Consider the following 15,666-nt stretch of genomic DNA (forward strand, 5'->3'; position numbering starts at 1 on the left):
AAAAAATTGATCAACTTTTCTATTATATCTACCCATCAAAGAACGGGCCCTTGAGCTTTGAGCTTGCAGGGTTCCATGGACAACACAAACCTAAATTGGAACATCTAAAATCTCCAAGATTGTTTTGTTGCTTGGTCTTGGTAAACAGTCATCCAAACCGATATGCATTCAGAAAGTTCTCCTTGTTGCCGCCTGATCTGAGTTCGCTAAAACAAAAGATAGAAAGCATTTTTAGTTCCAATTCTCTTTCCTTTTAACATAAAACTGAAATGTAGAGAGTTAACATCAATATACTGCAGGACTGGAGGCAAGAATCCTTCTTCTGTAACAGATAAAAGAGTGCAGATGGTCAGCCATTTTGCATCATAAAGTGCATCATCAGATTGAAATAGGTCCGCCCTTTTATCTGGTAAGAGAATTAGTCCTCTCTATGCTCTCATTTTACATCAGTAAGTTCAAACAGGAGACATAGGTGCTTAACATGCACTGGTGGCTCAACCATTTCAGGCTGCAATCTCTGCTTCACAGATTAAATAGGAGTAGGATATTAAATATAAATACAAAAGCAACTCATATATTACACTTTATGGGTAAAATACTATCTTATGTTTTTTATCTCAAAATAACCATTCCTTTTTTTCATTATTTATATACAACAAACAAATGATGGTACCAGAAACAAGAAAGGCAATAGCCATATCCACTTAATCGCCTGACTCCCTTTAAGGGATCCTAAATATTCTACCATGTTGCACACTTCAAATTAAAAACTACCAGTTAAGCATACAATCCATTAAATCAAAATGATGACCATATGAGAGAAAAATTAATAAAGACATTGATAATGTCACTTACATTACTTTACAGTTTGAAAGCTACATAAGAATAAAAAGGATGCAAACATATTTGGATATACGGATACAGGTCAGATATTTGTTTATCATGTATCCACATATATATGGTTTTTTCTTTGACATAAAAATATGAATACATGCAGCAGTCAAATATCAAAATTTATATCCATACCTATATATATTTGAATAAAAAATGGATGTAGATGTATTTTAGATGCAAATAGGTTCAGGTTGTAAAGACATTGGAAGTCATGGTACCTGGGGCCTACTTTCAAGTCCTGCCTATGCTACTCTGACTTTATTACTTCAATGGACTAGAGGAGGGTCGGTCACCCCTTCCCTTTTTTTTAACAAAAAGAAAGGTCTTTGAACAGAACCTTCTCCCCGTTGTCTTTCATCAAATAAGAGACGAACAGCTTGCCAAAGGAACTCTTCTCCAATCTCTTGCCATCAATAAGAGACAATTGCCAGCTTATGTTTGTAACAAGCTTCTTGAATAATGCTCTATTTCGAAGGACAGATGTGAATTCAATAAGGCATTGGAAAATTAAAACTAAAATGACAGGATGTAACAAAGAACTCAACAAGCATTTTCACGGAAATGCCTTGTAAGACCTAAACATAATAATCCAACCAAACATCTCTAAAGGAATGCATCCAATTTCTTTGCCTTTATTGGATGCAGTGGTCTGAAATCCTCCAACCGAAGATTGGAGCTCACACGGATCTCATTCAGAACAGCATCCCCTTTCTCCCTTTTGATAACTTCCAGGATGCTACCAAGGACCTCTGATGCAAGCCCGAGCTCCAATAAGCGCCCAGGCTCTTCTCCACCTTCCTGGATTAGTTTTCCTATATCTCTGAGTGGAACCACATTTTCCAATATAACTTTTGCAAAGATGCGACCAAGAAACTCAGCTGCTCTGGGAGCATCATTTACAGCATCCTCCAGCAAGGAGAGAACTGACACAAACCTGGCAAAAACAAGAGTCTATAAGATTTCCTTCATTGAAACAAATGTTGCTTTCATACTTTATTGGGTTTTAACAACTGGCGTTCATACCCCTCGATAAGCTGTACTTGACTAAGCAAGCTATCTTGAGACTTGCAAAGGTTGACAAGAAGTGTAGCCAAGAGATCCCTCTCCATGTCTTTCTGCTCTAAGGAGTCTGTGACCCAGAATGATATCATGGCAGGATAAAAGTCTGGACAATTCAGTTCTTTGAGACACAAAGATACCTCCTTCTCATCTCTGGCACTAGTGAGATGAAAAGAAAAAAAAATAGCAATCAAACTCCAATCAAGATATAACAATTTTTTTTTCAAAAAAAAGGCAGAGGAAAATATAACCACACAAATTTAACTTAACATGCATGGCGATTGGTAGACAAGGCATTCAGGACCTGGTGAATAGTAAGCCAAAGCATGAGGTTTGAGAAAAGTTTCATTTCAGGAAACATGTAAAAAGAAGCTATTCAAGCTCATAAATTGAACAAAATTAATACAAAAAGTAACAAATCCATAACAAAAACCTCAATTACTCAAGAAAAGTCATGTCACCAATGATGAGCGTACAGACCATAGCTTTGTATCTAAACCATAACAATAAAGTGTATTAGAATATTTACATCAATTTGGAATAATTCATATCCAAAATAAAAACTCCAGATTGCTTCTAGTTTGCCTATAATAGTTACAATTTTCAACCTGAAAACTAAGGAGGTTTGCTTCCGCATAGAACATGCTTTGCTGTCCCAACCCATACCAATTGTACCATGTCATCCCGATAAGGTACCAGTACAGTACTACGATATAGATTAATATATGAGCAGAACCAGTCCAAATCAAGTAGAACCGCAAATGCCAACCCATACCACCTAGTTTCAAGCGGCACTATGATAGAAAATGAGAAAAATGTTGGAATCTTGTCTCGATATGGAGCACATACCATACATACCATATTGAATTAACACTAATACCGGTATAGTTCTCGGTACCTATTTTGTGGACCTTGGCATGGATATGATTTGTCATATTGATGCACATTGCCTTGTATCAGACATACCGCCCCCTATGGGGCAATACCATACCATACCAGTACCAAACCAAAACTCGATAGAGGGTGCACCAAGTCTTAGTATGCCAAACTGACCCCCATATCGGGCGTATGCACACTGTACCAGCATAGTACCAGTATGGGATCTAATTGCGAGATGATAAGTCTTGGTACATGCTATATTAGATTTGTGATCTAAAATGCCTTATCAAAGTAAAACATCTAAGGTTGACCCTTTCTAATAGCCACCTCAATGTCTATAATCTCCCCTTAACAAAATTTTGGGCAAAATATTACTATTTGGATCATTAACAGCAATAGTAGTAATCCATTGATTTTGATAAGGACTGGGATAAACAAAGAGGGAAAATATAGGGAAAGAGAGGTGAGATGGGAGTACAATCTATGGCTGCTTATGCATCAAGTTCTACTTTTTGGTAACATGCATGTGAAGTTAGTTATGTAAAAACTAATTAATTTCAGAAAATATATCAAAATCACAAGAAAATAATTCAAAATACATTTGATAAGGAAATGATAGTTTCAAGGCTCAAAAAGAAATGGGGAAAAGCCCCTCATCTCACAAAAAAGTCACTAATTTCACAAAGTTCCAAGGGGACATATGGGGAAATAAGCAGGCTACAATACTATAAGAAACATATGGTTATTCTTAAAGCATACTAAGGTAATTAAGAATAGAAAGTTATATGCCTAATCATGGAATACAAATAAACGGCACAGCAATAGGGAAAAGAAGACAATCGGGCTTTAAAGAAATAAAGCAAAAAGGAGAACAATGAGATTGTGCTTTTCAAACAATGGGGAAAGAAGTGAAAATAGGAAGTGATGTGAAAATTTGCAAGAAAGATGATGATGAATTCTATCAACTCATTTTCCCATGCATTTGACATAACAGTGGAGCAATCAGACAAACCAAAGTAGCAGACGATAATGAATAAGATGGAGAAGGGGGAAAATAAAAGAGGTAAGCAGCTGAAAAGTTCTCTTGCATGCTAGTCATGAATTCTATATAGAGAGTGCCAAATATTATAAAATAGAGAAGAAAATAAATATATTTGGGATTTAGGTTAAAAGGCTACTAGTAAACATCCTTGAAATTTGTTGATCCAACCAAGGAATTAAATTATTTTCTATCTGTTGGTTGAACACTAACTTAATCTATATGACAAGATAACAAATGTCAAAAGGTTTTGATGCATCTCATAACAACAATATAGAAAACCTATAAGAAAAAAGCAAAGTGACCCTTCTCCTCATCACCATGCTGCTGCCAGAGAAAGAAGCTAAACCAGTGACCCAACAATAGAAACCATAAGCCAACAAGGTTGGAACAGTAGGCTTGAGGAGGAGAAACCAACTAAAAAAGCACTACTGGAAACTTAAGTGGTTGATTGTCTGGTGAGGTCAACAACCACTAATCTAGACTGGTTAAAGGAGGCATTAGAGCCAAACATGCAGAAGATGCCAGAGGTTAGGTGCATTTTCTTGATGATTAAGGATTAATGATAATTGAATGCAAGGAAAAGGGCCAGAAAAATCCCATGTGGCATGAGCGGACAAGAGATACACCAGCCATAGAAGCTAAAGACTTAACTAAGAAGAAAGAAGAGTCTTATGCCACACAGCGGGTTAACAAACAAGTAGTGGAGGATTATCTCGAGATATGTGAAAGATAAGCAGCTAAGCAGTGTTAACTGGAACACTCCAAATTTTATGTTTCATGATATTCTGGACACTTGGACACTTCACAACACTCGACTCTTTATACCATGAAATTATGATGCTGTATCTACTTTCGGCACTTCTCTATTAAAGTTTTTTTAATTCTAACATAACAATTGGAAACCATTTATGAACGTAAGGAGCATAAACATAGCTTACACATACATGTATAGATATAGACATGCTTCCACATCTATTTTTAAGAAGACTCATGCATTATTCTTTTGGACACTCGGCATAAGCATCATGTGTCCAAGTAACATTGCAGGTGAGCATAGCTACTCGTGTAAATATTCATCTAATATGTGGGGTCGTGTAGAGGATTGGGTGTTTCAACAGGAACAGCCAGACCAATCCAGCTGGATTCACGGATTAGAAAGCCCATTTGGGCATGGCCAACATAAACCCGACCCAATCCCCTCCCCTCCAACCCCCCCCCCCGAACCCGCAAGATATGGGCTTTTTTTCCCCGGGGGCCGGGGGGTCGGGTCGGGGTTGGTGGGCCTGCTGGGCAAAAAAAAGCCCATATCTTGCAGGGTTTGCATCCTTTTTTTTTTTTTTTTTTAACACCGCAGTATACGGGCTGGGCTCGGGTGGGTTGTTGTGCGTCATGCCCAGATGAGCTGTTCGATCCATGAACCCAATGAGATTGGTTTGCTCTTCCAGCTAAATTGCTCAAACAAGTCTCTAGGGGTTTCTAAAAAGGTTTCAGTAATTTTAATATTTAACACTTGAGGTTAAATTTTTAGCAGGATTCTCACTTTAGAGTTATTTGGTCTCTAAGTTGTTCAAGTCAGCAATTACTCTGTCCCAAGCACCAACAAATGGCAACCAACGTAATGGGATCCATATTGCTAAGAAGGAAGGCCCTGGAAGTCGTGCACCCCTCTCATCTCATGAACAGTATATGGGGATGCCTAGTTCCTCTTAGGCACAAGAAATGGATGGTAGGGAAAAATAACAACACATGAAAGAAAAAGAAAAAAGAAAAGGAGAGGAAAGAAGGAAAGGAAGAAAGCTGGATTGTTGTCTAGGCTGTCCAACCACACTTTCTGTCCTTTTAAGTGCTTCTATTGTGTACTTTCTCCTTCATTTCCATCTTTTAAATCATAAACCTGTCCTAGGATCTATAGGATCTAGACTAGGATTTTTGTTATCGTGTAAAAAATGAAGGATACGGTGTAATAAAGTTATAATGACTAAAAGAAACTAGTTATTCTTGAATCTTGACTTCTTTCCTTTTTTTCTCTTTTTTTTTTTCTCTTTTTTTCTTTCATACATTATGCATATGAACACAGCCAAAAAAGTCAAAAAGAAGAACCTCCCGAAATGCCTAAGGCACCTCGGTCATGTCAGTCCATACATCCACTCCAGTGTGCTCTGCCACAAAGGAGGTCATCCAGTTGGCCGCACAGTCCGCACTATTGGCCTCACGATAGACATGTCTAATGTCGACGGAGGAGCATTCCCGCAGAAGGTGCCAAGTGTCACTAAGTAGGGGTTAAGCAGCTCCTTTTTTTTCCTCTTTGGGCTCAAAAATTAAACCTAAATCATGGATAACTAGATAATTTGTTGCCGGTCTTTTTTCAGCAAGAAAGATCGAAAAGGTAATTCTAATTCGACCAAAAACTCATCTCTTATCCCAAAATTAGATTTAGCCCTTCAATGGATTCAATATTTAGATTGAATCAACATTAGATTGGTCTTATCTTTTGCCTTGTAGGAAGTTATGGTGACTCTTGCTTTAATTAAGAACATGAAGCATAAGTTCTATCACCAAATCCACAACCAAAGGGAGGCTTCCTGCCTTTAAGTGTAAGACCTACGTGCACTAGTGGCAAGCATGTCATCACATCTGGAACATGTAAGTTATTCCATATTTTGGTATCATATAAGGCATAAGCACCAAAGGGTTCCAACCAGTCTTTTTTTCAAAAGAACAATAAGTAAACTACCTTTTTATTGAATACCTGGCTTATAATATCTCCTTTTCATCAATCCTGAAATGCCAGGGTTGAAAGTATGGAATGAAGTGATTCAGGGAGTTTAACAAGCGAAGGCACCTGTTTTTGAAATGAAACATTTGTATGGTTTCTTTTTGCTTGGCTATGTGAGTTTTGGCACACTTTGAAAGACATTTTGATGAAGATATTCATAATTCTTTTATAACAGATTTCTTTAAAAAGGAGTACTTTATACCCTTAGGAAAGATGTGGAAAAAGGGATCATAAACCATTACGTTTGCTTAGGGTGATTTCAACATTGGTTCTACTTCTATAATAGGGCCTCCCAAGGACATTAGTTTAAGTGTTTCAAAGAGAGCTAATCAACCAATCTACGGATCTTAGAGTTTTTGGAAACAAAAACTAACAAAAAAAATGTGTCATAAGTAGTTTTGTAAAATATTTGTTATTTGTTGCAGTTCCCTAGGATCATTATCATTTTTTTCTCAAAATTTTGTGGTATTGGCATGTTCATATAACGCTATATCCTGATCAATTATTCCATTCACAGAAGTGTATAGATGATAAGCCGATCCTTGGTGAGAACATTAGGACAAAAGACAACAAGCTCCTCTTTTTAGCCTGCTTTGATGTATTTAAATGTAACATGTTCCTAGTTATCTTGTAATGTCCCGAGTACAGCAACATTAAATGAAATAATTGCACAGTTAGATTATTGCATCATTTAACTACTATATCAGATATTACACTTTGAATAGTTGATAATAAATTTGGACAGAATTTTCCAATATCAACAGCTAGATAATTATTTGTAAATGATTATGATTAAATAGCTGCTAGATCATGTGATCTTCTAGTCTGCAATCTGCATGATGATAAATTTTAGTCAGTGCTAAAACATTTATGCAACAATTAAATGACTACAAAAACTCAACAGCTCCTTGAGTGTTTAAATGGGTGCCACATAAGCAGTTAGGCATTACATGGCTGTTCATACGACTGCTTCAGCATTTGAGCAGCCATATTATGTATGGAACAAGGGACTTTAAAAAAAGGGTAGCAGATGGTAATATAAGACAAGTGATTTGTAAGAGTTATTCTGATGGTGAAAGAATATGGAAGGACGCCATCAGTCCGGTAGAAAATTATAAAGTAGGAATAAGATAAAATATAAGGTCAAAACAATTAAAGACACACAAACTGATGTCCTAGACAAGTAAAAATTCACATTGAGGAAAAAATGATTGCTGTCTTCTAGCTAAGATTAGTGGCCAGTCTAAGTACTGAATAAACCAAAAAAAACTGAGAAGTCAAGTTTACTATTCAATACTCTAAGCCAAAAGCAAGATTCCCAACACAGAGTTTTAGAAGTAGAAATTTATGAAAAAGAATGATGAGATAGCAACGTATCACTTTATGAGTAGCATGTACAGGATAGTCAAGGATGATATAATTCAAAGCAATCTATATATACAAGCAAAATATAATGCACAGTATCATGATAAAGACAAATTAAATATGCAAATATCCCCTTCCAGAAAAATAAGAGGTCAGATGCCAAATAGGTGAGTAAATATCCATAACCATGTGAAATTATCGACTAGCTGGAACACTTTTATAGTCATGATCAACTAAATTGTGTGTTCCCCTAAACTGGCAGTAAGCCTACAACTGCCATGTAACCTCATTACTGTTTAACCAGCCTTCTTTAGTAATCTTTACCATCAGGTACAAAAACAATGGTACACATACTGCATGATAACATGTACATCTTTCAACAGCACTCAGAAAAGGTGAAAAAGGGAAAAAGATGTTACCTATAGAATTCCCTTATTGCTGATATTGATTTCTCTCGCAAAACCTCTTCAGACAATGGTGTTGCTTCAGATCCTGCACCGCCACTTAAAGATCCCTGCATATGACCAGAAGGAAGGATGGTTGCTGCAGACTGTTCCAAAGAACAATCTGCAATCTTGTTCCTGCTCCCTACAGAAGTATTATGATCTTGAGGATTCAGTTCATCATGAGGTGCCCCAGAGAACCTATCTGGCATATATGTTGGCAATATTTCTTCTTTTGAGCTATAAGGTATCCTATCAAGTGTCACACCGTAGCCATTTGGACCAGATGGCATTCTACTATTGTCACCAACACTTGGAGAAATATTAGCCAAGGGAGCACTTGACATCAAAGACTGAGCTCGAACAAACATACCCCTAGCAAGACCACCTTGTGGGCCAAGGGTAATTGAATTATCATCAGCAGGTCTTTGGGGTAGGGGAAGAGACAATGTTCTACTTTCAAATGGATCTCTATCTGATAATCGAACATCTTGACTCCCATACCCACAAACCGGAGGTGATAAGTTGCGTATGCTACCAATCTGGGAGTTTGGAGAAGGCAATATAGTGGATCCCCGTGGACCAAAATCAGCAGGTGGTCCTCTTCTTGAGACAGAAATACCAGAACCACGAGCTGATCTACTTGCTTGAGCCTGTCGCTCCTGAGCTGCATCTCTATGCACCTCTTCAATTTTCTTCGGGCCTTCAACTTTCCTTCTTTGTTGCCACTTATTCTTTCTCAGATCAATTGCATCCTTCAGCATGAACCTAACCCGAGATGATAGCTTCTGATTCGTTGATAGTTTTCCCATCATGTCAAAATAAGCATCCATATGTTCCTTGGCCTTGGGATGGTCTATTATCTCACCTATTGTACTCATCAACTTGCACAAAGCTTCAATATCTTCCTCATCAGGATTCTGATACTGCCCAAGCAACTTCTTGATGCATTCATGCATAATTCTCTCTGTCAACATTCTTTTCTTGTACAATTCCCCAATTAACCGGATATTTCCTAGCATACGCCTCCGTGCCTTGATCCTTTTCTCCTCCCTTTCCACTTCAGATTGTTCAGTCTCATCTTCCTCTTTGGCTTTATTAGCCTCAGCTTGCTCTCTCTCCCCTCTTTCAAATTCCTCTTGGCACTTGTTTAGAAGCAACCTTTTAAAGGTAATCTTTTCATTGCCCTCTGTGCAATCAGGTAATTCACTAGCAAGATGGTAACAGAAATCAGCATACATCTCACAGAAAGTTGGCTCCATCAAAGCTTTGTCGAAAATCTGCGAGATTACACCAGTAAGAGTAACAGCATTGTCAATATTAACCTCCTTGACTTGCTGAAATAGCTTCTCAAAATTCTGAGGTGTCAACTTATTCAATATGGCTTTCAGTTGTCTTTGCTTTGCCTCTTCCTCATGAGTCACCTTACCGACCAAATATCTATTCTGAGCTTTGTGCATTACTTGTGAAGGAGACTGAGGAAAAGGAATTAACCCTCTCTGAGTGCCATAGTGCTGCCACCTGTCTGCATCAGCACCATTGCGTGGTATCCCTCCCTGAGATGCCAAGGACTGCATGGGCCCAGAAAGAATCCCTCCAGCAAACTGACCAGATGACCGTCCACGTGGATGTCTTAAAACCCCATGGTTAACACCTTGTCCTGGACGGAAGTTCATAACAGATGCTCCATGACCAATCTCTGGCCGAAGGTCGCGTACAGAAGCAAAAGAACTAGATGCTTTCATCCATTTATCATCATCCAGAATGCCAAACATATGGCGATCTGCCCTGGAAGCTCCTGGAGATCTATCTGTAATCCTTCCAGGATTTGGGTAGGGTTCACGATCAACAACATAGGAAGCACTAACCAAAACACTCATCAAAGCATCATCTATATCAGATCTAACCTCAAACCCTGCAGGAAGAACAGTACATTGCTCAGAAAAGGTCAATAGAAAATCCCTGGAATACTTTCTCCTCATAGTTTCATTTCCACAATCTTTCTTTGCTTGACTAGCTTGCTGTCCATCCTCTGATATTCTCAATTTTGGAGTGGAGATATCAGCTGCATCTTCCCAATCATCCACTTCAACTTTGCTCTGTCCATCTCCCTCAACAGCCACAACATCCTTATCAGTATCTGCAGTCACATGTTTTCCATCCACTACTGCAGAACTATCAACACTTTCTGAGATATAGGTAATTTCTTGTTTTCTTTCAGGACCCTTGTACGCATTGTAAAGATCAGAAGTTCCAGCAGCGTCAGCCTTTGAATAAATTTCCCTCTTCTTCTTCTTCTTTCCCGAAGAATGCTTACCCCTGGGAGCCTCCAAAGAAGGCCTGTCCTTGGGCCTAGATGACAAAAAAGAAACTGGATCCTCACTAGAAACCTTTGTAACTTTTTCTGCCAGTTTGTCTTTCACTTTAGAAGTAACAGGGGCGGAAACAGCACCTGTTTCTGGTTGTGAGGCATCAGATCCACTCAAGCCATCATCGTGGATGTATAATGATTTACTTGTATTTGTGATGGCATCTGAAGAGGAAAGTTTTTTTTCTTCAACATTTATGGATGAAAGAGGACTTGAAGGAACCACTTCAGCTTCTATGAAATCCAAAGATGTACTAGCAGAGTTGCCTAATTCCTCAGGTGTCTTCTCAACCAGTGAGCTTTGCTCCACTGCTTCATTGTAAGAACCAGACCGTTGCCTTTCAGCGCCATAAGACTCACAGGTAGTTGAACTTTCTAAATTATCTCGTCCAGCCCCATCTTGCTTAACCAACTTAACTGGTTCTGTGCCTTCAACACATTCAGTAATGGCAGATATTGGATACACTTTTGAATTACTGGTATCTCTTGAGGAATAACCAAATATTTCAGTTTTACAATTTTCCTTCTTTGCCACTATTTCTTGTCCCAGTTCAACATTTAACAAGATAGAATTTTCCTGACTAAAAATAGGATAAGATTTCTTGGTTACAGTTCCATCCATCTCAAGACCAGTGGAAGTTGATGTCTCAGAAGAACCTTTCTCTTTAGGTAGAGGTACACTGTCAGCTCTCAGACAAACATCTTGTGGTATTTCCTTCACCAAAATAACTCCAGATGTTTCTGATTCTGTAAGGACTACTTGACTTTGAACAGCTTTTGAAGTTCTGACTTCAGTAGAACTACTTTGTTGTAAGCCAAGTGAAGAAAAACTAGTGGTTGACATATCTGCCCAGGAAAATTCTTGAACTTTCTCAGAATTTTTGGATAGTTGCCTTGCTGTAACATCTCCAGGAGCACCCTGGCTAAATGAAGACAAGTTCATCCTATTTGCAGAATCAGATGTACCTGTCTGCACCATCCAAAAATGTCTCAAAGTTACACATAAATATTGCCTCATAGATAATGGCAACAGAATATATCTTCTATATGAGAGGGGAAAAAATAGAAAGAATAAGAAACATCAAAAATTTTGCACCTGCTGCTGGTCTGGTGAGTGTCTGGGATCCGTCTTACTGGGCTTTTTTTGGTGATCCTTCAACAAGTCCAATCTTCGAATAGGTTCTTTTCTTCTGCCATCAATTCCTGTGTCAACAGGAGGGGCAACAAGAACTGATGAGGATGAAGCCTCTGAGATTTCCAATGGCTGAGAAGCTGATATGGGCTGCTGAACAGAACTTTCTGGACTGATTTTACAGTCATTTTGATGAGAAATCATGTTTTTTCCAGAAGGCTTTAACATGCTAGATGCTTCAGCATTGCTTATGGGCATGCTAACTGTCACAAATGCTGTACCAGCATTATTCCCATGCAAACCAACAACTGGCTTCACCACCTCCAGAATTGGAGCCAATGGAACAGAGACAAGCATAGCCTCCACTTTCAGCGGTTCAGATAGACTATGCAAAGAAGGCCCAGATTTGCTTCCTGGCACGGGCTCAAGGACAGACGGATTCATGAATGAAATGGCTTCGCCACTTTGGCCAACTGAATAGCTATATCTTGGTGCCTGTGAATCAGAAGGCATCTGGCTGCTTGTCAAAGGAAGAGAAGTTGAGGTAGGGAAGAACATCTGTGATGGGTTATAAGCATTGGGTTGCAGTGGAGGATGGTAATGTGGAGTAGTAAATGATGGACCTGGTTGAGATTGAGATGGTACATTAGGATGGGACATTTGCCCTGCAGAACAACTATCTGTATATAAATCTGTCCTCTTGTCAAGTCTCAGCTCCTCATGGGTCTCTGGGTGAGTTATCTTTATAATGGTCTTGCGAGGAGAACCAAATTTTCCAGGCTGCTTTTGTGCAAATTGTGGAGTGGCAATACAAATTCCTGTTCTTCCTAACTGAGGTGGCAGCTGGTGACTCATTGGAGGTGCAAAGCCCAAGCCCTGTCCCTGGTGCATCATCATCTGCGGCTGCAGAGGATAGGACTGGAGAGTATGGAGAAACATCTGTTGCGGTACTTGAGGGACATTTCCAACAGGCAATGTTATTGGCATTTGCAATGAACTTGCAGCCACACCCTGTGACTGCATCTGAGGACTGGGGCCACCAAATTGCAGGGGAAGTCGTGGCTGTTGAAAGGCCACCGGAATAGATCTTCCAGCTATAGGAAGAACAGAAGAATTGGGTAGTGGTACAGCAGTGGCAGCTGAAATTTGTGAGTACATATCCTGCTTTACCTGGGCAGGAGGGTGAGATTCTCCAGTATTTGATTTGTTAGCACCACTTGTATCCTTCTGAGTTTGCTGCAGATGCTGAAATCCAGAGTGTACAGGCATTTTCGGCTTCATGCTAAGTGAACCATGGTGAGCCTGCATGATGGAATTCAAGATCTTGAAAGAATAACATAAGAAATTTCTTTTTTTTAAAAAAAGGGATCAGAATAACAGCTATTTATTTGACAATGATGAGAACTTCCTCATGATGGAGACTGAACATTTGGACAAAATAACATATCCCAAGCCAAAGCACTTATGCATCTGTTTGACATGTATCAAAAAATCATACAGTTTGATTCATCAAACTAATAAAGATATCGAGTGGTACAAGTCATGTAGAACATGAACAGCTACAGGAATATAATGTTGATTCATCCAACATCAAAGCAAAGTTATTTCAATAATCAACTTGCAGCCAACACTTTTTTTCTCATGAAAAGTAAATTCTAAAAATCCAGCACAACATCTACAAACCTGGTCCTGCTTCTGCTCATCCGGATTAGGTGGAGCTGAGGTAGTCCGAGCAGGAATCTATATCCATCGTAATAAATTTTGCCAAATCAGAAGGTATACGATGAAAAAAGATAAACAAGAGCCAATACAAATAGCAAAAAGTTAAAGGAGGAGCATAAACCAAGAATATATAACAAGCAGGAACCTATATCAATCATAAAAAATTTTTCCGAATCAGAAGGTGTACTACGAAAGAAAAACTAAACAAGAGCCAATACAAATAGCATAAAGTTAAATGAGAAGAATAAAGCAAGAATATATACCTGAATTCCATCTATGAGAGCAGGACTTATAGACCCAAATTGAAGAGTAAATGTCTCGGTTCCATCGCCTGAAGGGAAGGAATCATTTCACAAATAAGCCTAATTGAATAATATATTTTTTTAAAAAGTTTTTGCATGTGACCTCCTGCAGAGACACTACCGCCATTTGCAGCAAACCATGCTCCCAATTATAACAGTCAGTACAGAAAGGAGGAAAGACATCTTAGCGTACACAATCCATTGGAGTAAACATTCAAAAACCATCAAGAAATTACCGCTGGCTGGAGTTGCAGGGTCTGCGGAATCTGAAGCTCCTGCAGCAGACCGAGATATTGGAGCCCTTAAGCAGAATTGGGAGCTTCTCGGAATGGGTGCATCCCCAGATTTTGTGGCACTTGGCACTGGTGCATCAGATGATCCGGAACGTCAGAAAGATGGGTTAAATTAAGGATATAGATTTTTTTTTCTTTTTTCAGCATTCCAATCTACTCTTTTCAGGTACCACTCAATCCAAACGACCAACCAAAACTGATAAAATCTTAATAAAAATAATAATCAGAAATTTTAACAACCACGCAAGCGTGGCTGGACATAAGTACCATTCTGCACAGCCCGCGTAGCAACAGGAGCTCCAGCGGCAGCGGTAACACTCGCCTCCGAACTCGAACTCGAGAGGTTTGCCCTAGATGGCCCTCCTTGTCCATTCCCAGACTTCTTGAAACTAGAAACCAACAAGAAAAACGTAATAAAAACCCCAACTTTTGAATGCCCATGATCCAAATCAACATAAAAGATGTCCTCCATCAAGAAAAAAGGCATTACATGCCTCAGGGAAGATAAAGTCTTTACCTCCGATTTGTCGAGAGGGGCGGGTGGCTCGATGAAGAAGATGGAAAAGAGGAGGAATAGGAGAGGTGGGGAGAAGGGGCGGAGCCGCCGCCCTTCCCACCGCCGCCGCCGGAATATCCCCTGTGCTGGCCGAAGTTGCTGGAACGAACACTCTTCCTCAGCTGCTGGCCGTCACTCTTATCTGCCCTGGATTGATTGAAGGACATAAATCCGTCTTTTCTTCCACCCACCTATAGCACCAAAAATCAATCTCAAAAAAAAAAAACAAAAAAAAATCAATCCAATCAACCGATCAAAACCGACGAAATATCCCTAGATTTCCCCAACCCCAAATCCCAGAAAAAAAAAAAAAAAAAAAAACAAAAGAAGCGCGAAAGAATCAAAACATATCAAGAAAAAGCGGAGAAAGAAACAACTTTAACGCATTGGCAGATTCGATTTCGAAGGTTTTGAGATCAATCTCTCACCTGAAGCCGGAGAAGAGATAGAATCGCGGTTTGAAAAACGGTCGAATGTGGGGGAAAACAGAGAAGCGCGGATGCGAAAGGGTTCTCTTGGAGATAGGGGGGAGAGTATATATAACATAAAGAATGATTAAATAAATTAAGAAAAGGTTATTCATATATGACAAGACGCGCAGGGAGCAAACTCCCCTTCTATTTCTTGATGGACCCGGTCTACGGCCCATGTCAAATTATTCTAAATTGTTCTTTATTCCATTCCATGATGAAGCATATGCAAGGCTTTATCCAGCATTTAAAAAGAATTAAGATTTTATTAATTGCTATTGTGGATCAAGGGAACATTCAAGATTCACCAATTTTTGAGGCATTGAATCTGCAAGGAAGCATTTGAACTGGGAATAAAAAGGCAT

The 15,666-nt window shown here is 39.1% G+C and overlaps 1 protein-coding gene across 4 annotated transcripts; it reads right to left on the reverse strand.

Annotated features, from left to right (window-relative positions):
• Positions 1–1,271: 1,271 nt before the first annotated feature.
• On the reverse strand, positions 1,272–15,369 carry LOC105059419 (eukaryotic translation initiation factor 4G). Of its 4 annotated transcripts, XM_010942707.4 has the most exons (10): positions 15,260–15,369; positions 14,793–15,022; positions 14,543–14,664; positions 14,219–14,344; positions 13,944–14,011; positions 13,642–13,698; positions 11,923–13,260; positions 8,435–11,796; positions 1,918–2,112; positions 1,272–1,828 (listed from the first exon to the last, which is right to left on the reverse strand). In XM_010942707.4, exons 2-10 carry the CDS (start codon positions 14,996–14,998, stop codon positions 1,498–1,500), a joined length of 5,805 nt encoding a protein of 1,934 aa, XP_010941009.1. In that variant the 5' UTR covers positions 14,999–15,022; positions 15,260–15,369; the 3' UTR covers positions 1,272–1,497. The 4 variants fall into 4 exon arrangements, with proteins under 4 accessions (XP_010941009.1, XP_073105887.1, XP_073105889.1 ...); XM_073249786.1 differs by lacking the exon at positions 13,642–13,698; XM_073249787.1 differs by lacking the exons at positions 1,272–1,828; positions 1,918–2,112 and adding an exon at positions 2,236–2,257.
• Positions 15,370–15,666: the final 297 nt, after the last annotated feature.

Source organism: Elaeis guineensis, chromosome 16 (genome assembly GCF_000442705.2).
Source record: "Elaeis guineensis isolate ETL-2024a chromosome 16, EG11, whole genome shotgun sequence".
NCBI classification, from domain to species: Eukaryota; Viridiplantae; Streptophyta; class Magnoliopsida; order Arecales; family Arecaceae; genus Elaeis; species Elaeis guineensis.

Excerpts from the sequence above, each read along its gene's own strand:
- LOC105059419 (XM_010942707.4), bottom strand. The coding sequence starts at position 14,998 with ATGTCCTTCAATCAATCCAGGGCAGATAAGAGTGACGGCCAGCAGCTG. Across the intron at positions 14,665-14,792 it reads CCCCTCTCGACAAATCGGAG|TTTCAAGAAGTCTGGGAATG; the intron begins GTAAAGACTTTA and ends GTTGGTTTCTAG. Across the intron at positions 1,829-1,917 it reads CAAGTACAGCTTATCGAGGG|GTTTGTGTCAGTTCTCTCCT; the intron begins GTATGAACGCCA and ends TGTTTTTGCCAG.